This window comes from Pholcus phalangioides, unplaced genomic scaffold (genome assembly GCF_987345545.1).
Source record: "Pholcus phalangioides strain wild (caught in Gottingen) unplaced genomic scaffold, Ppha-v1.0 ptg000022l_1, whole genome shotgun sequence".
Classification (NCBI taxonomy): domain Eukaryota; kingdom Metazoa; phylum Arthropoda; class Arachnida; order Araneae; family Pholcidae; genus Pholcus; species Pholcus phalangioides.
In genome coordinates this window covers 35173459-35199467 of record NW_028301615.1, presented here as the reverse complement: position 1 = coordinate 35199467, position 26009 = coordinate 35173459, and the positions used below count along the sequence as shown (strand labels likewise).

General features: G+C 41.2%; 1 protein-coding gene across 2 annotated transcripts in view; it reads right to left on the bottom strand.

Moving 5' to 3' along the window:
* Positions 1-26009, bottom strand: part of LOC149070252 (uncharacterized) — a 400545-nt gene that overhangs the window by 171506 nt on the left and 203030 nt on the right. For both annotated transcript variants that reach the window (XM_089250039.1, XM_089250038.1), the window contains exons 4-5: positions 6371-6740; positions 3169-5949 (exon numbers count right to left, since the gene is read on the bottom strand). In XM_089250039.1, coding sequence (XP_089106165.1) covers positions 3169-5949; positions 6371-6740 — 3151 coding nt within the window. The remainder of the gene's footprint in view (positions 1-3168; positions 5950-6370; positions 6741-26009) is intronic.

Sequence of the window (26009 nt, the reverse complement as noted above, 5' to 3'; positions counted from 1 at the left end):
CGTTTAAATGAGATACGTTAAGAACAAAATTATAGGGTTCGGGTTATTCGCGGATTTTCCGTATTCGCAGCCAACCCCTTTAAACGTAACTCCCGCGAATACGGAAGGGGGCACTGTATATAAAGTGGATCCCGCTTATAACATCTTGCATAAAATCATCATGAAATAACGTTGTAAGCGGGAAAACGTTCTAAACGGGAAATCTTAATGAAAATGTATTAGAGTTGGGACCACGAAAATGAATCGTACTAAGCAGAAAAACATTGTAAGTGGGAATGTAAGCGGGATCGACTGCATATATATATAATGCTATGATTTGACAAAAATTGTACTTGTGACGACATCTCTTGATAGACTAGAAGGAAAACACCGACTCGATTTTGGGAGCTACACGATGAAGACTTTTCAGACGCAGTAAGAGGGCGCTGAAATTCAATATTTCTATGGGCATTGTGGAGATAGCAAATGTAATTATATGAAGAGATTGAGTCAGATACAAGTTTGTGCCTATGAGATTGTGAGACTCATAACAAGATGGAGGTCGCCTAACGTAACGCACGCATTGAGAACCACTTCGTTAGACGTACTTTGGGAAGGGATTCACTTGAGATGATTCTCTGCCATTCTACGCCTGTCCAAGACACACGACACCAATCCAGACGATGCCGCTTGAGTATGTTGCGTGTTATCTATTGTCACAGAGTCTACATCATACGCTCGTGGATAGAAGACCATTATTCCCTAATTGAGTTTTTTCCTCCATTCACAAAAGAATTTTCCCCGAGTTCAAAACAGGGAGGGGGGGGGGGGAAAGTCAATATCATCTGTAGATTCCGATTCCAGGACAATAATATCCCATTTCCCCTTCTTCGTCCCTCTTCCGTCGTCGAATCAGCACAAAATCACAACCGGAAGCTCGTTCAGGCCCCGTCCATACACACGCCACAAACTTTTCCTGTCCAACCTCTCAACTAATTCAGGACAGGAGGGGAAAATATAGCGATAAAAAAGCACTAGCCTCATATCCTTTTCCCTCCATTTCCTATATTTTCCCGGACCGTCGTCATAGATATAATATATATATATGAGGGGGTGGGGGGGACGACAAAAAAAAAATGACAATATTTCCCAGGAAAAAATTTTTCCTCCTCGCCAATTTCCGAAATGATCAGACCATCCTATTCTTTCGACCTTATCCGGTCCTGGAGTCATCTGATTTTTACCTGTCCGCTTTCATAACATTTTGTTGTTGTTTTTTTATTATTATTATCATCATCTCCCCCTTTTTTTGTTAAACAGGAAAACATTTTCTGGATATAACAAGATCGAAAAAGCTGAAATAACTACATGCGCAATTTCCCAGACGTATATAAAAATAACACAAAGAAAAGAAACAAGTGGGGTTTTTTTTTGTCCTGGAGGAAAATTTTTCCCGGAAAATGCGGATAAGCAAAAGAAAATTTCATTGTCCGCACCTGTGAAAGTTTCTGCCGTGTGAACACCATACATATACACAATAATAAATTGCGAGGAAAATTCCAGGCCGAAATTCGATTGGAAGACATTGGAATCGGGAAGAAATATCGATTTTCGTAGTGTACGTCAAAGGCGAGATGCGTATCTTTCTCAATGACTGCAATGCAATTTGACGTAGGCTATAGTACTCCAAGGACCTAGTGCAGGGGTTCTACGGACCTCTTGCAAAGCTATCAGGGGTCGGTGAGCTTGGATGAGAAAATAATTGAGTCTATTATGAAAAAGGGGTCCACGGCCATCACTTAATTGGAAACAGGGTCCATGGTCTTCATTTAATTGGAACAAGGGGTCCTTGAAACGCAAATGGTTACGAACCCTCAGTCCTACGTTAACCACATTTCTTCTAGGAAAAAAAACGAGAAATAGCCGATAATAACCAACAATTCGTCGATTTCCTAAAAAACAAAATCACGAGAAAAAAAAATGTTACTTAAAAATAAAGTTTTGTTCGAGGATCCCAGCTGCCACCTATCAAATAGAATCGAAACTACTTGTTATTAATTTTTAAAATAAAACCATCTTTATAAACCAGTGTGCAGCATAAAAATAAATGTTATGCGTTATGATATCAAAAAGTGTTCAATTCTAAACTGCTGAAAATTATAACAGAAAGTTCTGTTTTTACACAGCAGATGGCAGCAGCGACCATGATGCTCCATGATGCTTTTTGCATGTATAACAGTAGATTTTGAAATACAAGCCCGGAGGAAAAGAAATATTTTTCTCATATTATTATTTTTTTTAATGTGTGTTTCACAGGTACTCAAATTATTTCCCCCATTCATGCCGGTCCGCGAAATCGGTAACTAAACTCCACTGGTGTACAAGTAGAAAAAAGTTGAACACTGATCTATAAAGGGGTAGGGGGGGGGGGGGGGGGGGGTTCCGAGATCGACTTAAAATTTCAGAGTAGGGGCCGTTCAAGTATTACGGAAGCAAATTTTTAGCTATTTTTGACACCCCCCCCCCCCGTAAGCAAAATTTCGTCATCAGCTCTGGGCCTCTGAATCCTAACTCATATTTTCATAAGGGGTGGTTGATGACGTAAGCATTATCCAACCCCCCCCCCCCCTTGTCATCAAAAGTCAGCAAATCGGAAACTCCCTCCCCTCTCCCATCGACCCTGACGTAATACTTGAACGGCCCCGTATAACAGGCATCTCCCAACGTTGATACAGAGCGAAAAAAATGTGAAATTCTGATGAGCAACCTCCCCAAACTTCCAAGCACAATGACACCCGTAAAGCATTTCCTTGGGGTGACGAGAGCGATTTATAAGTTTCAATGATACAGTCAATGGATACTGAATAATATGAATATTACATAGCAGTTTTCAGCATTAAATTTACATCCATCACCTTCGCAGGAAATTGAACATGCGCCCATCGGCACTTTAGTTCGTATGAGCACTTTAGGCCGCTACACACGAATTCGGATTCGTGAATATTCTTTGAGGTGGGAATCATGTGAAGTGAGAATTTTCACAAATCAGAATTCACAACGGCACTGACGTGACGTGAGATCCCGTAACATCAGAGTAGTGTGTAGCGGTGTTTAGGTAATGATGATGCCCTAGCTCATACAGCTCAACGGGTGAGCCTGATAAATTATTAGAAAGCAAGGAACACTCACCCTTTCTGCAGCTTCCCTCCGCTTCTCCAGAACGCTTGGCAATTGATCCCAAGGTATGATCTCTTCCCTAGCCAATGGAGACCCGCGTTTGACCACTGACGGCTGACTCAAGTTCCATGACAGTTGTTGTTGTTTGCCGCTCGTTGATGGCTGACTAGTAGCAGCGGGTTCGAAATTTTGACTTTTCAGGGACATCAGGTTAGGAACAGATTTGCTGTGACTATTCAATAAGCCAGGATGGTTGTTGTTTTCAGCGGCCGCCGTTTCTCCGGATCGGAGGTTAGTTGGTCCCGGATCCGAACGTTTCAATGGTTTGCGGTTGCCGCTGCTACTATTGCCACCACCATCGATCTGGGCGAACCTGTCCGGAAGTATGGCGAGCTTAGGAACTGAGGACCTTAGCCTCGATGGCGATGGGAGTTCGTACGGAGGTGGTGGCCCGTCGTGACCGGATGAACTCTTTATGGATTCTGCGAGGGACATGCGTTGGTAGAAGGACAGGACAGCCTGTTTCTGGATCGCCTTGAGGTCTGGCTCCGACACTCGTTGTCGTTTGTCCTCGTCACTGCCGTCGTCCACCTTCCAAATCATGAGCGATTCCTCGGCGGACTTCTGTCTGGTATGGCCATCCATCTGTTTGTAGTACTGGGCAGAAGCTGCTGAATCCGCGACAGATCCCCTGTAGAACGAGTTCCTGAATCTGTCGCCTGAATCACCGCCAGGTGCTTGTATAACAGAGTCGAGGTCATTGTTGCCGCAGTGGGACTGACTGGTGGTGGTCTTTGATTTATCGTTCGTCTCGTAGTTTTGTCCGTGATGCGTCCGTTTCCCGTCGTGACTGAAGGCATCTGATTTCGGCGAGGACGACGGGTCACGTGTATTGGAAATGCAAGTGATGTTGCTCACGTCTGACGAAGAACCAGATGTGTCGTCGTTAACGTCCTTCGTCCTCACGGTGGAATCCTCTGAGGAAACGGAATTGGAATTCCTTGATTCTCGTTGCTTCGGCGAGTGGCGGTCCTGGGGATTGGTCGCGGATTCCATGGAAGGTCGCGAAGAGTATCCTCCTACTTGAGAAGAGGAGAATATCAGAGATGCCTGACTTCGATGGTAATGTACTGGTTCCTCCGGCATAGAATTGAACTGCAAACCGGATGGACCAGGTTCGGGACTTTTCGGCCGTTCCGGATCATCGACGTTGAAAGACAGGGCAGTTTTCGGACGCGAGGCGTAGTACAGGACGCTTTCGGAACCGTGCCTCTCGGGTTGCTGGACCCTGGCGCTATGGGCTACGATTTCGCGGTGGCAGCCGTGTCTGGCAACGACCTGGGCTCGAGTAGGCCCTTCCAGGAGAAGCGATCCCGAAGCGATCGTGCTCCCGCAAGAAGACTGGGGCGATAGTCTCCCGCTTTCAGGCATGGTAGAATGGCCGCTATCGAACAGGGAGCTGCGGTTGGATAACTGTGTGCTCAGAGTGCTCAGGTCGCTGTACGAGCCCTGCCACTTGGGCATACCCCTTCCGTTGCTGCTGCTCTCCATGCTCCCCATCCACGTTCCATTCTCGCTCGACAATTCGATGTCGTTGTGTACTGGGGCAACGACGACAGCCGGTGCCGCCAGAAAAGGTGGCGGGGGCGGTGGAGGTGGTTGCTGTGGCCACGATGACATCACGTTGTCCAAGCGTAGGCGGTCGAGGAAAGGTGTATCGACAGCGGAACTTCTTTGCGGCGTTCCGTTGGAGGATGGCTCCCTGTTCCAGGAAGAGAGCGGAGACGAGTATTGTGCTTGCTGTCTCAGTACTTCTTCGTAACGGTTCAAGAAACTGTTGGAACAGCTTCCCTGCGACCCATCGTTGTCAGATTTAACGGAGCTCGCCGATGTGTCTCTCTCCGGTGGAGAATGGATGTTGTAATCCTTCTCAGCGTAACACTGCGGGACACACGGCGAGTGGTAAGGCCCGAAATTGAAAGACTTGTTGTTACCGGAGACGCTACTCGTCGAAGAATCAGAGTAAGAAGTGCTGCTGAACTGAGTTTGACTGCTTGAACAAATCTGCTGCATTTCTGAGATTTCGGGAGATCCACTCGCAGACTTCTTATTGGCCGAAGAATCCGGAGACTTCTCGAGGACAGGTTGGAGCTGATTAGTTGATATTTTGAAAGATTTCTTTGGCCTCATGTAGACGATCTTCTCCTTTGGGTAATCCGTCTGACCAGTCCACGAGTGAGACCGGTAAGAAGCGGACGGACTCGGAACCTTCGAAGGCCAAGATGGATATTTCTCGTGGGAAGAAGTGACACAATTCGGTTGACTATTCAATTCTGCAACGCGGGTTGTTTCGGGAACCACAGAGGAAGAGTTACTGGCACCATATTCCGATTGGGGCTGGGAACTACTATACGGTTTGTGATCTCTGTTAGATGACGTGGACATGATCATCGCCGCCGCCACCGCCGTTGTTTGAGAGTTTTTAGAGCTCTGAGGTGACGAAGGCTGTCGATTCTGCTGTTGTTCCTTCTGGTGATGATGGTGCTGCTTCTGCTGTTGTTCAATGGTCATGTCCATGGAAGCAGATCGTTGCTTTTGAGTTATCTCAGTACACATTTCATTGGCCGCGGGCTTCTGTGGTGCAGGTACCACCGCATTTTTCACCGTGCACTCATCTCTACGGAGATTGTAAGACTTCAGGTGTACGACTGGCGAGAAATCCAAGCCACTCGTGGAAGCCAGGGCATCGTATACAGATCCCTTCTTGAATCTTCTCGTGACCATGTTGTCAGTCTATTGTTTGCAAAAAAAAAAAACAAAAAAAAACAGCATATGAATAAGTTCATGAGAACTCATGTGAAGCAGGGTTCCCAGCAAAACATACTCAATCATTTTCCTGACTATAACTCAAAATTTCTCCCGATTCTCCCTGACCAAAACTCCTGAAGAAATAAAACTCAAAATCTTATCCCCACCAAAATGTTCACCCGACTTTTATCGAATGTCTACGCATTTCCCTGACTCATGTCGAATATTTTACATTTTCCCTGACTTACGTCAAATATTTTACATATTGTCTGACTTATGTTAAATACTGTACATTTTCCCTGACTTTTTTTCATTTCTCTGAGGTTTCTAGTTCGCCGGGAACCCTGTGAAGAACGCAGTATTAACATAAAGCACAAAATAGAATCAACGTATTTGTTATACTTACGCTTTCGGTGTCAGAGGATCTCAAGTTACTGACCGACAGTCGGTTGATGCTCTGGATGCTGGCAAGGTGAGGGGTCGATTGAGCAAGGTGGTGACTTTTACTGTTGTTGGCAGAGGAATTGGTGGTGGCACTGGCTATGGATTCGACACTGGCAAATCTACTCTCAGGAAGTTGGCCGTTCAATGGGTGTCGCAACGGGTCTGCACTTGACTGCCTGAAATGCTGGGTGTAGCCGTCGTGTTGATAGTAGTGGTGAGACGTGGTGACCTCCCTCTGGCTGTAGCTGTGACGGAGTTGGCGAGCCTTCCTCTCCACGGGAACCTCCTGATGACTGAAGCTCAGGGGTCGGTGGCGAGAGTTCCATTCGAACCTGCGATGAATAAAATAGTTTCAAATGAAAACAACGCATACATAGACCGGGAGATCATTCGAGTTAGCTAAATTCGAGAAAACATTATGAATACAAATTATTGCAAGAAGACTGATTGACCCCCCCCCCCCAATGATGTAAATAGGCTCGTCAAATGTCCATTGTTGCAGAAAGGGGGGTGCTCGTTAAACCCATTGTTACAAAGAAGGATTCTCACTCATTGCTGCAAGCAGGATTCTCATCGTTTGTTGCAAATGAAATAAAAAAAAAGCTTCTTAAAAGCCATTTGTGTTTTCTTTAAGCCCAGAGGGAACAAGATTTTGACAAAAATCCGCATTTTCCTGCTAAAAAGTACAAACTTCAGCAAACCGCCATTACAGCACCGTCTGTTCGAATAAAACTCGGATGTAGCTGTTAAAAACGCTGCCAAGTTTGAAAATTGATTGGTTAATCATCGAAACCTTCAACAGTGAATCTCGAACTGGGTGCCATGAGATCACCCAGGAGTGACGCAGAAACCATTTCTAGGAATATAATTATATTACGCATAATGATAGTGTCAAAATACACTGGTTCGAGATCATCTAATAATTAAATTAGAGAATTCCAAGCCCAAAATAACCTTAAGACACAAAGCTTAAAAAAATAAACATACATCTGACCAATGGATACGCACATCAGGGCGCATCTACGAATACATCATGTGTGAGATACGAAAGAATATATTTCTCGGATAAACATGGACGAAGCAAATCCGACACGGCAAGGCAAATGGGCCGTGTATTCCCCCCGGAAGACGTCCATTTCGGAAAATGGACAGAAATACCCCCCCCCCCCCTTCCCATAATGCATCGCACCATACCGCGTACGAGACAATAACAAAAAAAAAATAAATAAAAATGTTTTCCAGGAAAATGCATTTTTCATGCACGAGGAAATCGAAAATACCCATTTATTTACAAGATACGAACGACGCGTCTCTTCATGGATTTCCGGGGGGATTTCACCCTTGTTTTTCCTTATTCGGAAAAAAAGACAAGCGCAGATCTCCCTCCCTCCTTAAAATGAAATCCGGACTTCCGCCTGTGTGTTTTGTGTATGAAAATCTGAATATGCACCACCTAACAGAGGAAATCCATGGAAATACGACGTGAATTTGGAGCATCGTGTCCTCAGCATCTGAAATCTCACACGTGTCGGTACCGAATATACAGTGTGATATGAAAGTACCCTTAGTAAGATAAAGTACCACAAAGTGCGATGGATTTAGCTTTCCCCCCCCCCCCGTTTGTACTGAGAAAGTATTTGAATGTCATGGTGAGATATTGCTGTTTACGTGATGTCAACGATTTCCACATCACCCTTGTTTTCCGGAGAGAGCATTCGTTGGATGTCCAATGGCACACCCCGGGTTTCTATTTTGGAGGGGTCTAAGGATACTGTTGGGCAAGGAATTGCCTAAAACACGGGGTTCTCAAACTTTTGTATTCTAAGGACCCTTTGTACCAATAATATGAAGGTCGCAGACCCCCCCCCCCCCCTAAAAAAAATATTCGGTATATACTAATGTGAAGAGTTGGAATAGGAAATTAATTGTTTTTTTCCATCAAAGCTCATGGGCCCCCATGAAATCTCTCAAAAGGCTCCATTAATTCTCTCCAAGGAGTCCATAGACACTTTGTCTAAACCAGGGGCTGGACAAATTGAAAAAAAATTGCGACAGCCCAATTTCTTAAAAATAGTTTTTTTCTCAAAAACAATGGTCTTGATTATTGTTTTTTCTTTTCCGTGTCCAGGAAGTTTCCCTGGAACCCCATGGTAGTCTTTCCAAACCTCTCTTCCCATGTTGGAAGACACTGTCATGAAATATGAAATTTTTGTGTCATTCTTAGACTCCAATTCAGCTGTCACATATAGAACATTTTGAGTGCAAACAACGATTCACGTGTCTAGTATTGGTTGGCTGACCGCATTTCCTCGAGGGAAATTTTGGATGGATAGATAGATAGAACCGCTCACAGCCCCGGACTGATGCAAAGCACCTTACTTCCGTTACCTCAAAAGAGGCAGAGATGTGTCGGAAAAGTTAGCAAAGATTTATAGTGGTGGCTCCCCTTGCCCCGTGCTCGCAAGTTTCGAATTACTCGCGTCGTTCTCCCCATGAAGACAGCCATCAACTCGATGCAACGTACAAGCCATTTGACAAAAATGGGTGACTGAATCCAATGACTAGGGAGAAAAATTGCACGTGCGCCCAGTGGCACATAAGGGCCGGAGACCGCAGCCTGGGATTTCTAAAGAAGGGGGGAAAAGACTTGTGGACAAGAAAGAAGAAAAAGAAGCTGGCATGTTGAAGCGGGAGAGACCCGAGAATGGTCCAAATACACAATGCACACAAATTACATATATGCAGCGCCTCGACTGTGACGGGAAATGAAGAGACAAAGCCTCCGTCCACAGCGCTGAGCAGTGTGTTCTGCTCGCTCTTCCCCTTACAGAACATGCAATATATACATACACAGAATACACACATAGCCCGCACTGCGACGGGAACAATCAAACAGAGCCTCCGTTGACAGTGCTGGGCATTCACATTTGAATTACTCACATACATAATTTGCATTACAAAAATTTCACTTCCTTATACTATTGGGAATGCACATAAACACCACTATGAAGGTAGTATTGGGTACAAATATCATCCCGAGCTCATACAAATATTCAAGGCTACAAAATTACCATCATACTATAAAAGTGCGGCGGGAACAATCAAACACAGCCCCCGTTCACAGTGCTGGGTGGCAGCGATCACATTTGAATTTCCCATACATATATTTACATAATATATTTATATAATATACACTATTTACATAATTTAGTAAATTTTTAACACGAAATACGAGAAATCGCCAATTACCGCCAAAAATGATACGAACGGGAAGGGAAACCACCAATTATGACTGGTATCGCTGGAGAATTGCCAGAAATTGGCGAGCGATGAAGCGTTACAGCAAAGCGCAACGGATCGAAATGCAGTTCTTGGGGGAAAAAAATTTTGCACGCACGACAAATATGAAATGAATATTAATATTTATAATCATGTTTATCATGATATAATTTATACGTTGGGAAAATAGTTTCAGTCCTCGATTTCAGTAAAGAATACAATTTTGAGTTGGCCTCTTTAAATACGAAAAAGGTAGCATATTTTTATATAAAAAAAAAGCCGAGATGGCCAAAATTACTAGCCCCAAAGCAGAATGTGCCGAAATGTGCGACGTACGGCGCAGAACAACCAGTGCTGTTGCAGGACAATCTGGAAGAATTTTAAGAAAAGTGTAGAAAAACGCTATTATGTATATGAGAATTTTTGCCGCAGAACATTTTCAGTCGGCTGAAGTGTCGTTGCAGAACATCGCAAAACATTCTGCTTTGGGGGATTACTAGGAAATACGGGTTATAAAGTCAATCTAAGTATTGGCGACTTTTTGAATTCCAGATGCACCCTTACGCCGTGAAAGCTTCCATATCTCAAATAAAATGAGAAGAAAGGTGTGTCTGATCCTTCAATAGAACAGGGTATATAGTAAACAGCGTGTGGAATTTCACACGCGAACCGTTGATCCTAGAGGTATACTTCCAGTTAGAGAAGGTTCCGTTTGTGCTATGCACCCTATATATTTCAGACACTTTACTGGTCACATGACACTTTATAGGGTCACGTGCTCATACTGATGTAAGGTTCCGAAATGAGGGTCATATGCTCAAAATACGGTGTTGTATCGGCGTTACAAATACAGCAACCCCCCCTCTCCCTCCACCATCCTATTTCTCTTATTTCTTCTACCTGTTCCAATATTTCTAACCTTCAGTGTATATTCATAGCACCGCCCAAAATTTCATAAATAAATGTTTTGGCACGGAAAAAAAAAACCGAAAGTTTTTCAAGAAAAAGCAGAGCCAACATAATTAAGGAGATGCAAAACAGCTTCTTAATTAATTTCAAACATCCAAATATATATGGTGGTCGATCCCAGACCCCCCCCCCTTCTCTTTTATACGGAATCTTTCAAAAACATCTGCTAAAGATTTTTCCGCTCATAAACGTGGAAAGCGTGGAAGCGGGAGAAAGAAAGGAAAAAAAAAACTTTACGGATGTGGGATAATCAATTATCGCACGAGTCAATGATCAGCTGATCGAACAGGTTGGTTTTCCAAAGATCCAACAATAAAGATTTTTTTTTTTTTATGTATTTATAAATTATTTTTTGTCCACGGTCCTTGTGAGTTTGAACGGACAAAGTCTCTCTCGGAGGACATCGTGGTCTATTGTCTTCTTCACAAAGAAAGTGAGAAAAAAAAAAAAAAAAGGACTTTCAAGGACCAAGAACTTTGAATCGAATGATAAACAAGTGAGACTTGACTGGTCCTTCGTAATCCCAGTCTATTCCCCACATAGAGATAATTTACTATCATTTACCCATGTGTCGTGAGCGGTATGTCGAAAAATGATTTTCATCGACTAATCCGTGGGTTCTTAACTTATGGGTCGGAATCCAATCTTGACTCGTAGGGGCGATGTCGGTCGTATAAATACCCTTACAGCCATGGAATTTTGAGCTCAGGGGTCACGGCCCAAACATCATTCGCAGGGACTTACGAGATGGGTCGTATAAATTTACTTACAGTCCGGTTATACTTTAAATGCACTTATTGTGTTTCACTGGTTTTCGAAAAAGAAAAACAGTTCCATGGTGGCTTGTTGATTTTGGGTCGCGGCTGAAAAAAAAAGGTTAAGAATCCCTGGACTAATCGGATCAACACACTTAATATTCCTAAGATAATGAGACGTTAAAGCAATGGTAATAAGTGTTTTCGGCAATGTTATAAACAACTGCCGAAAACATTGAATGAACTTAAAGCGTTCTTCAAGTCGCATCAAATACAAATACAAATACAACGCCACAACAGGCAAACTGCCCAACGAGGTGGCTGACTTAAGAACATCATGGATGTTCATGGCAGCATAGGAACAGCTGCATTTTGTACTATTTTTCAAACCATTGACTGAGTAAAACTGCCAAACATATGGAATGAATCTGATTACAGATTAGATGCTTGTCGTGTTACGAAAGATTAACGCATTGAACATTTGTGACTGGAAAAATAACTTGGAATGTTTTTCTTTATCTTCATGTATCACTTATTATACAGGGTGTTCTGTGGGTGAGTGTTAATGCGGCCTTACAGTGTGTCACAAAATAAATAAAATCCAAATTTTCATACGGTCCCCCCACCCCCGTCCTCCAACCACAAAATAGAAAAGTTTTGCCCCGTCTTTTCTGAGTCCAACAAAAACAATTCCATCTGTTTAACTGAAATATTCACTGAGATATTTGAACTCAAAAATCTGAGGAAAAATAACGAACGCTTCCTTCTCCTCATTTACACCGTTTTAAAAGTTACCAACTTTTCTCAGATTTTTTAAACTCGAATATCTCAGTGAATATAGTATGTTTTTTTTAAAGGTTGGGCTCAGAAGAGACAGGGCATCAATTTTGTAATTGGAAGTTACAGGGCAAGGGAGCAGTAAAAAAATTTAGATTTTTTTTTATTTTGTGACACACTTTATTTGAACTTTCAAAACTGGTACAGGGTGGTCTATGAACACATTTCAAGCATTTTTTAAATTGAAACCATACCTCTACGACGAACGGTTGATGAGATAAAGGCCGAATTAGGACTTGCACGATGAATGTGTAATAGCTTGTGTGTAATAATCAATGTGTAATATACTTGCTCTGTATCATGCGTAATAGTTTTGAAAATATGAATTTTTAAAATCGTGTCATTCATTTATGCTAACCCTGTATAAACTCAGTAACATTGTAATACAAAACTACCCACAGTGAATACACCTTCACATCAATGAATTCCAATTAAAGCAGTCTCAATTTCACGGTGCGTTCATCGATATCCACGGGCATGTAATACAAAAAAAAACGACATACCATATCATTTTATTCAGAAAACGAACAAAAGATGTCGCAAAGAAATAGGAGGTGGTGGAAGAGATATTTCCCTCTTTCCGGGACATAACCTAAAAAATTCCTTAAAGCTTTTTGTGCCCACTCATTCTTTTCAATGTTTATTCTTCTTCTCGGCACAGGGGAAAGAGAGGGTCCATACTTCTATCTCCCTCGCATCCAGGCTTATTCCAAGGAACATCTCTACGCTTTCTTCCCCACACACACACACACATTCTCTTAAGAAAAAAAATGGAAAAAAATCCCGGGATGGAGAATAAAATTCCCGAATTCACTTCTGCTTATCGAGAGAAGCAAATAATGCACTTCTTCTCCTATAAACAGGCTTTTAACTGAGTTTTAGGAAGCACGGATAGTCTTTTATATCTATCTATATATATATACACACACACGCGCTTTCTTCTCCTTTGGTTCCGCGTCTACTCTCGGATAACATCTTGCGAAACCTTTATAAGATGTCGGAACATCTCGGAACAGTAAATACGAGGACGCTATACTACAAAAAAAAGGAGCACAGAAAAGCAAAAAAATGCCCATAAAAAGGGTAGCGCTTCCTTGAAATAAAGATTAAATTCCACCTTAACAAAGCCACTTCCCCATCATCTACGGGGGCGTATCGTTATCAAAGAAAAATGCCCCCCCCCCTTACGAGATTTTTATGCTGTAGGAAATATTTTTCTATATAAAAATTCGAGTTTTTAATAACGTGGAGCTGAAAGCAATATGAGATTCTTTTTTACTTCTAATTTTTCTACCCAGATGTCTCTAGGCAAGTATCAATGGGTTTTTCATTATTTAGTCATTGAACATGTTCCAGGCGTGGGAAGTGGACGTTCGAGGAAGAATAGATGCGTGGAAATGGATACCAGTGAATGGGACCAAAAAATAACCAATCTGACATGGTCGAGACTAAAGTTGAATCAAAACTAAACAACTTCACAATTAGAAAAAAAAACTATTTGCGGCCATTGTTTGATACGAACAACTACGCTGAAGCCCTGTTGGCCAAACTGTTAAGACGGGTTAACCCGTGGTACGGAATAACATGTTCGTAGAATGGCTTTAGTATCTCGCATGTCTGGCTAAAACGTCAAATGGTTTAGGATACAGCGGTTCCCAACCGGTGCTCCGCGGTGCCCCTGGGACTCCGTGGGCACTCGAGAATAATAAAATAAATCAATAAATTTGATAGATAAACAAAAAAGAGGCCTAAAGGGTACCGCCATATAAATAATATACTAAAAAGGGCTCCTCGAGTTAAACAGGGCTCCGCCAGAGAAATTATTCACTCACAAATTATTCACGCGAGTCAGAAAAGGTTGAGAACCGCTGGTTTAGTAAATCCCAGGTACCGAGTTTTTATGGAGACTATAAAATTAATATAGGCTGTAAAAGCTTTCTACGTGCTATTTCAGAATTGGGACCTGAGAAAAATCCAAATTTAAGTCAGGATTTGTGCTAAAATATCAGAGGTATCAATAAATTCTGGAAAAATGGTGGGGGGGGGGGGGGGGAAGTCACTTCGGCCCTTTTTTTTCCAGGATTAAAGAAATTCGTGGCTCCTAAGAAAAATTTGGCTGACGAGATTTTTATATTTTTATATAGTCGTGTCTCCAGTGGTGTAGAGGTAGTATTATTGCCCGGTTTGCAAGAGCGTCTGGTTTCGCATCCCCGTCGGAGACCAGGTGACTTTTCTTTCCGAGTGTTCACCTCGGTATAATATCAGGAAAATACGTTCCCTTAAAAAGGCACTTAATTTTTTGCATGTTTATCTCCAAAAAGACATGAAGACAGAACTTGGCAAATCGAAATAAATATTAAGGCGCCAGCCCAAATTTCTTAGGAGCTAAGCATGGTATATTGCTCAAGAAAAATAGTCCTAAATAATGTTTGCTCTTAATTTTTTTTCCATGTATATGAAACCAGAAAATTTTGCGCCACCCTTAGACTCCAATTTAGAAATTTACTACAATTTAGCAACCGCATTTAAAAAGATTTAGGCACCAATATTTTCTAGACGCCATGGCGACCTGCAACTTGTCCAGCCCTGCATTAGGATAAATATCAAGCCATTGACAGCTTCAAAGAGTTCTTTTAATTCGTTCTATAATTATGTGTTAAAAGCAAAATTAACACTTTCAGTACAAATTAACGCTTTTAGTCATCAAAATTAATGCTTCAATATTAAAGTATACACTTTACCGTTTATTGAATTTGATTATCGGCATGATGTCATTAAAAAGAATACTTTTTTAAACAATTGACAACAGCAGATATTCGGTGAGTTCTTACGAACATCAGTTCATATTAATTCAGTAACGCGTCAATTTTTAATATTAAATCGATTTCAGTTCATTAAAAATTATCCTCGAATTCATTTCCCAATTCACGATCAAAAACAGCAATTTCGTTCGCTATTATAATGAGGTTCATGAAAAGCTGATGTATTCGACAACAAATTAAATCAGTTACAGTCGCCCCCCCCCCTCCACGCTTAATCGGATGAAATCCTCCGGCACCAAAATTTCTCCCATAGGGACAATGTTAAAGTTCCCCCGCTTAATTATAACGATTTCACCGACTTATCCCTGTTTAATAGAATATTACGCTTCACACGTGAACTGTTAATACACGTCAACCGCTACACACAAAATGTTTTTAGTGAATGAAACATTTGAAATTCATAGGAAATATGTTACAAAAGTTAAGATAAGCCCATTTGATAGGCGATACTGGCCTCCAAGTATTCAAGTTGCCTTCAATACGTGCATTTAGTTATTTTACTTTTGTTCCCTGTTGAGCCGATAGAAGGCGCTAACTTTCCAAATGAAACGTGAAAATCTTAGGTATTGTGATCATTGTAATTAATAGGGCTAGGATTTTTATGCTCTAAAAGCTCCGAAAAAATTATCTATAAAATATTTATATAATATGATAATGAGAACTGTTGATGCAGTCTAAACTATTTTTTACCATTACTTATTTGTATGAATAGAAATTCTTCGTTTTACTAACTAATCTCATCGAGCCAAAATTTCCCTTTTGAGCAAGTTTTTCCCTGCAAATTCATGATTAATGTGCTGTAATAGGTAGTGCAGTTAGCTATAGAAAAAGCATAAAATTAAAAAAAGAATAAAAATAAATAATTCTTTTTATTTGATAAAAACTCCCAAAATATCCCACAAACGCTAAAAAATTTCCCTATTTTTTTCCTACAAGTCACCATCACACACACCAATTCAGAAGATTAATCTATTTACAGCCACACACCAGTGTCATTGAAGGGCTAGTATTTTTATGATCTAACAGTTCAATGTCACTGCTGATTGCTTGAAAAACCTGAATTTCAGGATATTTTTACCAATCAGCAACGACTTCGATAAATAACTTTTGAAATAAATTTGTAAACATGAAAAATAAATTTTGTAACAGAGTTCAGCAACAATGTCAAAATATCAACATGATCCTTAAAATAAAAATGGTCTTATCTAGATGATATAATACGGGCAACGAAAAAATGCATGTGGTTCCATGTGTTATATTCTTTATAATTACAATATATGCAGTTGACCCCATGGGTAATCTTGATATCTATACTGTCTGATTTATTCGAGAAGCTTTATTGATCCGTCATCAGTTTTCATTATACAAACTATACTGACGTTGTAAAATGACAGTTGAATTGCTAGCAGCGTAACTGGATACCCCCCGCTTAATCGGATATTGTATGCTGGAACCGTTGATATCCGATAAAACGGGACCGACTGTATTTCGCCAAATCACTATATTCGTGTCCCATCTCTACTTGCAGGTAAGGGATCAGTTTCGATCTCGAAATCTTGAAAATCCAATTAAACAGAGACTCGTCACTATGAATCCCCGTCGATTCCGGAGCGTATCATGTTACATTAATTTACATTAGCAAAAAAAAAAGTGAGTGGGATTTATTTCAATCACAATGCGTAGGTAAGAGCTACAAATTCACTCTCATGATTAACATCATCATCATCATCATCAATGGAAATTGAACAATCCCCAGGAATACGGGAAAAACGCGCAAAAGACGATGGAAGAATCGATTAGAAAATTCCAGATCACTGAATCGATAGAAAAGACGGAAGGAGTCGTCAAAGCGTTAGGGGGAAAAAAAGGAGCCGAAACTTTTAAATTCGGTCGGTAAAATTGAATTGAAGGATCTCTTTCCATATCACACACGCAAAGCACAAAAGACGACGGAGCAGTCGTTAAACATTTCTTTACGACCGATGCCCATTCTCCGCCACATCCGAATTTAAATTTAGAAAGGAATTAGCATTCGCTTTAATTTTGGGGAAAGCGGCTCATTTTAATTAGAAAATTCCGGACGACGATGAGAAGAGAGGGGAAAAATAAATTAGGCGGTGCCGGGAGGAAAAACACCCCTCGGAAAAGAGGAGAAAACGCATATTTTAAATTTCACTAAATCTGGAACATTATACCGACGGCCTTTTTGAATAGTGTATGTTTTCATATTAATGCCCCGACATTACAACGAACTTAAGAGACTCATTATTTCGAGGAATTTTCTCTCAGATTACCGCCAATTAATCGAAAACTCCGTGAATACGGTACTGTAATTCACAGAATAATTCCAATCGGATGTCTCTCATTAGACATCTTGAGACACGTTTTCTGTAATTAAAGAAGTAAATAATCAAAGACACGGCGAACGCATCGACTTGTATTTGGTTTGGTCGATGAACTACTTTTCAGTCATTATTTTCATCCACCCCCGATGCAATTAGGTCAATGTTTTTACATAGTGGAGATGAGTGAGTTACAGGGGTTTGGCAAATCCAAACAAAATGTAGGCATCGGCAATGATTATTAAGGAGCCAATTACATTAGGAGAGAAAACGGTCCAAAAAATTATTTTTTTAAACTTTCTCCAAAAAGGTGTGGGGGGGATGTCTTTCCCTTATGATTGGCACCCTAACATGATTTTCATTTTTTGCTGTCCTCGGACTCTAATTTAGTAATCAGGCATAGTAAATTTTAGGCACCAATACCGATATGACGACCTGAAGCCTCGGATTTCTCAAGTGCTGGTTAATTATACCGGAAATCGGGCATAATGACCGAATCTCACCAATGTTCGTGAATCTGAACCTTTCGGTAATGGACACCATGTGGGTCCGAAATTGTTGTCCGCTAACTGGAAGTGTCCGTTAATGTATGTCGAAGTACATGGAAGGCCTGTTATTCGGCTGCAAAAGCATCTGTTCACGGGAGTGTCTGTTATGGGAGGTTTTCTCCATTGTATATATTTTTCCAGCAACTCTGAGCTAAGCTTTTTGGCCGGTGTGATTAGCAAGCCCTTGGGTTAAGTTAGCAAGTTCTGCGTTATGTGTTGCACCCTCGTCCGGAAAAGTGACTAGAGCCGCAAACTATTGCGAAGGTCGGGTGTGCTATTTTTTGCTCAGATCAATTTCGACAACATTTCGTGCACAGGCGCACTGCACCACATCAGCATGACGTCATGTGACAAAAGACCGCGGGGTTCATCGAGTATGAGGAATTGATTTCTGCATAGTTTCAAGCGGAGCATTTAAACGGTGTCCTAAATTGTTACAACATGAATTCACTAACCGAACATCTTTGACTAGTAACGGGATCGGAACCCCCTAATTCTTGCTTAGTCTAAGCCCCCCCCCCCCCCCTTCATATCAAAGTCAGGCCCTAAGACCATTGATACGTTGTAAACATTAGGGCGTACTGTGAGATATGCCAATGTTCGCGTCATGCCGTGCGTGTTGAGATAATGCTACGAAAGTCAAATTACAGCACTTCTCGAACACGAAAAGCAAATGACTGATATCATGGGTTCGTGAGGGGTGGGGCTCCAATGTAATACACACACCATACATCCTGGTATGCATCAATTCGTTATAAATTCCCTTGACAAGGATAGGCTACGGTTTATGCCTATCTACATACGTCACTCTATCCATCGAAAAATATTGAAAAGTGCTGCAGTATTCACCCTATAGTCCAGACCTGCTCTGCTATGACTTTTACTTGTCTCCGTCAAAAAACACCAAATGGGTGGAGAACTTCAGACATTCTCAAAACCGAAATTTTTTTTAGGTCTGTATAAATCGACTAGCAAAACAGGTTCTCAGCCTTCAGGCAGTTACTTCTCACACGTATATTTTATCTTACTAACATCACTTTTCAATTTGCCTAACATTGAAACGAATTACTTCCAGTGACCTGCCACCGAGGCTAGGAATATAACAATGAAATCTTCCTGATCTGAAAACAGAGTTGGCGACAAAAACCAGACCATTAGTATCAAATGGTCTTAAAATAGTTTATAGTATTTATAGTCTTAAAAGGCATTCAAATTCACTGATAATATGATTTTTTTTTTCATATAACCCCGTTTAACCTTATCACATATTAAAATTCTTTCATAGAGACGATAGGCACGAAAAGCTTTAGAGCAGTTTGGTTTCATCGACGCCTCCACTGACAGGACGGATCCAAGTCCCGCAAAGAATGGAGAGAGAGCCAGTATTCCCAGAAGAACATTCCGCGAATACCGAAGCTTGATTGGCAGATACCAAGCCGAGAGAACGGAATGGAAAAATTTAATTTCACGGGGATGCCGCCGCCACCGCTGTGGAAATGCCTCTTTTTTTTTTTTTGCTTCCGAAAAGTGCGGTAGTGGCGTAACATTCTACATTTCTTTTCAGGCTGAGAACCATTCAAGTGCATTCCGTTAGCAATTTCATTGATACAAAGGGAAAATAAAAAAAAAGCGTTTTGAGGTAGAACTTTTCATTCGGATCAACAAAGTCCATCAACTGGTGACCAGTATTTATAACCGCCCTCCCTGCATTTTTCCTACATTCTATCATCCCAGGCACGAAAATAGGCCACTAAAATGTGCGTGTGTGTGTCTAAGAAACCTAATAATTTAAAATTTTCAGAGATAATATGAATTTTTTTTAGAAAATTCAGAATAAAGTCTGAATGAAAAAAGACCAGGAATAACTGGTTCGTAAAACTGTGAATGTCATAATTCAGATTAAAATCCATTTGATAAGCTTCTAAACGAGACAATACACGATTCCGTCCATAAGCTTTAAAACGAGAACTGTATACGGCTGCAACCTTTATCCACGAGCTTTCAAATGAACACTATACATGGCTGTATCCATAAATGTTCAATAGATACCATACACGAGCCTATCCATAAGCTTTCAAACGAAAACTATACACGGTTGTACCCTTTAACCTAAGAGCTTTAAAAGAAGACAATACATGGCTGTATCTTTTAATCCACAAGCTTCAAAACGACACAATACACACGTCTTTAAATATACGGCATTATACAGGGTGTTCTGTTAGTAGACCGACAAACTCAGAGGGTTGTTAGAGGCATCAAGAGGAACAAAAATTGCAATGGAACGTGGTGTCGCAACCCACGTTGAGAGGGTGAAAATAGCGAAAAACGCATGCAGGCTCTGAGTCCAGAGTAGAGGAAAGGTGGATATCAGTTGATCGCTGAATGCGTTCGTGGGTTAGCTCACCATATCTGAAGTAACCAGCGTCGTGAAACGCATGCGCTGGGGTGGGATCACGCGCTGCGGACGACGTAAATTAGCGCGGTAGTAAGCACGTGTAGCATATTTTTATCTGCTTCAATGTGAGTGTCGTGATGGCAGACTCCACACGAACGAGAAGTACGCTGATATGCATCTGATTTACGGTCGGGCAGATAGCAATGGGCACTTAGCATAGCGGATGTAGCAACAGCAATATCCGATGAGGCGTTGTCCGCACCATACTAATTTCGCCACGATCGATCGACTACTACGGGAGACGGGGACTTCCCACCCAGCACGGCGTGATGCAGGGACACAGCGCAATGTACGCACTCTTCAAATGGAAGAAACCGTAATAGTTAATCATATAAGTCTTTTTGTAGTTAATGCTGTAGTTTTTTGTCGTTCCAGCATGACGTCGAAACCTGCTTGCGTTTTTCGCCATTTTCACCCTCTCAACGTGGTTTGCGACACCATGTTCCATTGTACTCTGAGTTTGTCAGTCCATTAACAGAACACCCTGTATACGCGATATCCTATATCCATGGGTTTTAAACAAAGGCTATACGCGATGTGTGCCTGAGAATCAAAACGAGAAAATTCACGGCTGTTCCATAAGCTTTCAAACCATACACGAGTCTTTTCATAAGCTTTCAAACACAAAGACTACATATGGCTGTGCAATTTTATACGGGTATATATTTGCTATTTTTTCATACCGAGCATTACTCCATTACTATCGACATGGTAAATTCACTACCAAGTGAGTTGTTCCCAAGTTTACCAGTCCTCCTTTTTGGTGTAATTTCCAGCGTCCTCCTACGTTCCCGAAAATTCACCCTTTTGTACTCCTTTCCAGGTTTCCAGAATTATTTTTTCCTCTTTTTCTCATTTGCATTCCGAATCAATCTCTTCAATTGATGTGAATGTTTTTGTGTATTTTTTTTCCCCCGCACGCATTGACGGTCGACGTTAGTCATCAGTGTCCCCAGAAGGGACAGAGCAAGGGTCGTATCTGGTTTGATGGAGTCATAGTGTTGAACTTGAACTACCAGGCACACAGATACCCACGTTAATATTCCTTACGGAACCTCTAACGTAAAGGGTATCAGTTTCAAACTATCATGGCCTTCTGAATATTTACTTCTTCTGGATTTACTTACTCGCCTCATGTAAAATTCCTAACATCCTCAACTGCGCAACTTGACCTGACGATGACCTGCGCACCAATAACCCCCCCCCCCCCATATAGTTAGTTTGCCATCACCTAGTGTAGAGCTTTTGCAACTATCAGATTTATTCTCGTACAATCTGACTAACCTCGATTTTTCGATAACAACCGAAATTATAATCGAAGTAACTTTCCGGGATGTACATGGACAGCGTCTCTTTGGTTCGAAGACAGATGGCGCCACTCATATTTCCTACTTGCATAAACAGTAGTGCAGCGACGTCGGAATCGGTCTCTTAACTCAACTGCTAATGTGATCGATGGTTATTTTTGACTCGCATCTCATGCTTCATTAACCTCTTGGATAAATTCAGGAAATATTACGCATCTGACCGTAGATTATGATAAAATAAGCTCGGTGATGAATAATTTCGGGGATTTTTTTTTTCCCGGGGCATTTTCCTTCATATTTCCCTGGAAGTCATTCGTCAGAAGCCGTGTCCACAAAGTATGTACTTAATGTCATAGCACAACGTCACGGCGGCTGTCACCGGAGCTGAATAGCCATTTATCACGGCTACCGATCCCATTCCTCCAGAGAAGAGGGGAAAAAATAAATGGACACGATGAGAGAAATTTGTCATCGGCCGAAATAAATTAATGTTCGGCCGAGCAGAAAATGACCGGATGCGATATGAGTGACTTGTTTGTATTTCTTTGGGTTGGAAAAAAAAAGGAAGCGGAAGTGTTTTCCGCGGTGCCGTAAAACGGATGGATGGATGACATATATTCGTGTTTTCTCTGGCGTTCACGCGTCTTCAAGAAGAACCGAAGGAGGAAAAAGGCCGATCGATTGATCCCTTGAAAAATGACCCTCGTCCTCAAAAACGCCATCGATCTCCAAAACCATCCGTTCAAAAATAGCGCCATGAGACATTTAAATTTTAATTGGCGGAAGTGGAAATTCCTAAGAAAGCAGTCACTCGACCACAAAGTCACTACTGGGTTTTCCTTATCTGTAAAAACTGAAGGCAAATCAGAGTGAAGGATAGCTAAGTTGGCTTGCTGTTAATCAGCTGGTTAGATTTTTTTTATTTCGTCGCCAAACGACACAAGTCACTCAATCGCAGGGTCACCACTTCTGCTTATCGTACATGCACCTCGTACACATTCCTCTGCGGGATTTCTACCGAATCGGTTCATGCCGGAATGTATGGCCCCTAACGTATCTACATTATCAGAGTTGTGCTTGTTTTGTTTTCTTACTGGTGCCGCAATCTGCCTTCCATATCTTGAGGTGAAGATGGTAAATGGTTGAATTTCCATGCTATGTTAGTAACGTGTTGTAGGTCCGCCTGCACTCTGCCGAGATACTTCTTTCAAATGGGCTGCCGGCTCGCATTCGTTCCTCGATGCTCGAAAACCGCGGAACATCAACCCCTCCCCGAATGGTTACAACTGGTTTTATATTAATTGGCAAAATTGTAGCAAAATCAAAGTGATGATTAGCTAAACGAACCGGCTGTTTGGTGAAAAACACGTTATTTGGTTCCTTAGGTCGGCGCCTCTCTACCCTATTCGATGCTAATTAACGAGCTCCGCCGGCTCCCCAGAGCTGTTGAACAAAGAAAATTCTCAGGAAAACTCTTGTCTGGGTCACCACTATGCGATGCTCCCGACATAGGTTGGAGGAGCACCAGGGCGCCGCGGCGCACAGTTTGAGAACTCCTGCCTAGATTCTTTTATTTCTTCCACCAAAAAACAGAAAAAAAAACCATTAGCCCCCCTTTGCGTACAGGCTTTTGGCCACAAATTTGGATGATTTACATTCGAATTATCGGAAAAACTCAAAAAACTTGTTTCCTTGTTCGCATATGAGGAATGCATAAGGGGGAAAATCCTGTATTAATGGCTTTCACGATTTCACTTTCGCCCTCACCTTCTCACCCTTCCTTGATCTATTTCTCTCTCTCTCATGAATATACAGCAAATAGATACATTATTTGTGGAGAGGAAACAAATTAGGAGTATAGAAAGAATGGTGAGAGAAAAAAACAACTTCCGTTCATAAGGTTATAAAAAAGCTTCGTGATAAGAAAAGAGGTAAGGAAACAGGGAGAGCAGGAACGGATTTCTTTCATTTTAGTTAGAACGAGATGTCTCTTTCGTGATCGTTAAGGGGTTAAGAAAGTCTACAGTTCACAAGTACTACAAACACTCAGTTGACAAGTCAGAAATATCACAATCATTCTTTCTACCGCAGGGATACCACCGGTTTTCTACCACTTGTTTAAAATTGTAGCCAAATTGACTTGCTATTAGACGAAAGACCCTATTTCACTGGTTAGATATTATCTATTTCATCGCCAAGATGAGCATTAACCCCTTCGGTTACAAGCGATTGGCAAGGAATTCGTATGCTCTCTATCTACTTCACCAAACACCAACTCTGGCCATATCGCTATATTGCAATTTACTGCCATTAGTGAGATGGGTTGGAAGTGAAGGTGCTGTCTATCGGTGGTCGCCTCGAGTTCGTTTGGGGAAATATCTTATCTATATCCTCCCTTGGGTTCGAACCCGGGACCCTGACAACAACCTCCACGATGGTAGACGAGCATCTTACCACCATGCCACTCGGGCACTATGCTCTCTATCTGACAAATCTTCGATAAATATGGTAACCTTATCCTAACCCAGTGATTCCCAACGAGGGCGTTAACACCCTCGTTAGGGTTAGTTAGAAGGGTGTAAGTCACCACCGTCTTTTCATTAATTGTGAAAAAAAACTCTGCTAAGCTGACTTGCTATTGATAAAAGGGGACATTATTCCAAAATTCCGATCTTACATTCCATCGTCGAAAAACGCGTTTCCTCCGTTACTTGGCGCATTGGCGATCAAACATCGACAACCATAACATCGATAGGGTTAATACACGCGATTTCTCCATCGTCCAAAAAAAAAAAGAAAAAAAACAACCATTATAGTATCTCCAAACGATTAGAGATGTATCGAGCCATTCGTGTAAGAAAATAGCAATTAAATAAAATAAAGAGTACACTATACACCGACCGAGAGTGAAATTCAATTTAATCAACCCCTGATTGAATGTTATTTGGAAATTTCCGGGATGGAAGGGGAAAAAAAAAATCAATTCGTAATTAGGGATAAGAAAAAAAATAAAATAAAATAATTAAAAATTGTCAGTCAAAAAAAAAGAGACCGATCCCCCTACACAAAATTATATAAATCTTGGAAAAAGAAGAGGGGAAACAAAATTGAAAGTAAATTGAATTTGATTCTCTTAAAAGAAGCAGAATTTTCTAGAAACAAGATTCGTAATTACGATGTTTTGAGATTGGAATGAAAATTTTTTTCTTTCCCCCCCCCCCATTTTAATTCTTTTTAATCAGATTTTAATGAATTATTTTTTTCCCCCCTTTGCGGTTGATAGTATTGCTCTTCTTCTTCTTGAGACATTATCACCTGTCAGCGGAATTCCCCCCCTTTTAGCCTTTTTTTTTCAATCTTACGTCCAGAGCTCCTTAAGAAATGGACTCAAGTGTGGTCGCCATTTTATTGCACAAATTTCTTGTTTGTCTTTACGTGATTTGCAGAAATCAGAGGAGAATTTTTTCCCTCCCCTTCTCTTAGCTTAATTTTTGTTAATTAAATTCAGTTTTGATGACTTGAGCATTTTCATTATTGACTTGGTGTGTGTTAGTCGTTGGGGGGCTGGTACATTCATTAATTCCTTTTTTTCTCCCACGCTATATCTGATATTCGTTAGGTACATGGATTGATAGGTCTTCATGACAGTTACTTGAACCCATGGGTAATAGCTAGCATTTTTTTCTATACGTCTCTTAATTTTTTCGAGTTATAGTATTTATAGTCCCGTTTGAAAGCTTGTGGATAGATAGAATCATATAAAGCAATGGTGTTCATCCTTGACCCTCTTCAGTCCTGAACCAAGAATAGCTAATTAAAAAAATTTCTTTTCGATTTATTTGTGTGAAAATGCCCCCCCCCCCAAAAAACAAATATTTCATGCATTTGTATAATAACTAATCAGTTAATTTAAATAATTGATTAGAAAAAGTTGTGTGGGCTCATGCTGCCATTTAAGAGTTGCTTTTGAAACGGGGATCTGCGATCACAATTGCGCTTAAAATCGTTAAATCTGAGGTCCACGGTCCACACATGTGAAACTCCGGAATGAAGAGGTTAGGAGATGCGTGCCATCTCATTGGTTTGAAAACGTGCCGCAAAACACTTAAGTAATCTGGAAGTGTGCGGATTATTTCATTTTTGCAAAATTAGGTTTAACGTCGTTCGCCACATCAGATGACTCTGGTGGGCCACAGGTTGACCATGTATGGTTATAGCTTCGTTTAAAAGCTTAAGAATACAGGCTGTGCATGATCTCGTTTGAAAGCTAATGAATGCAGCTGCAGG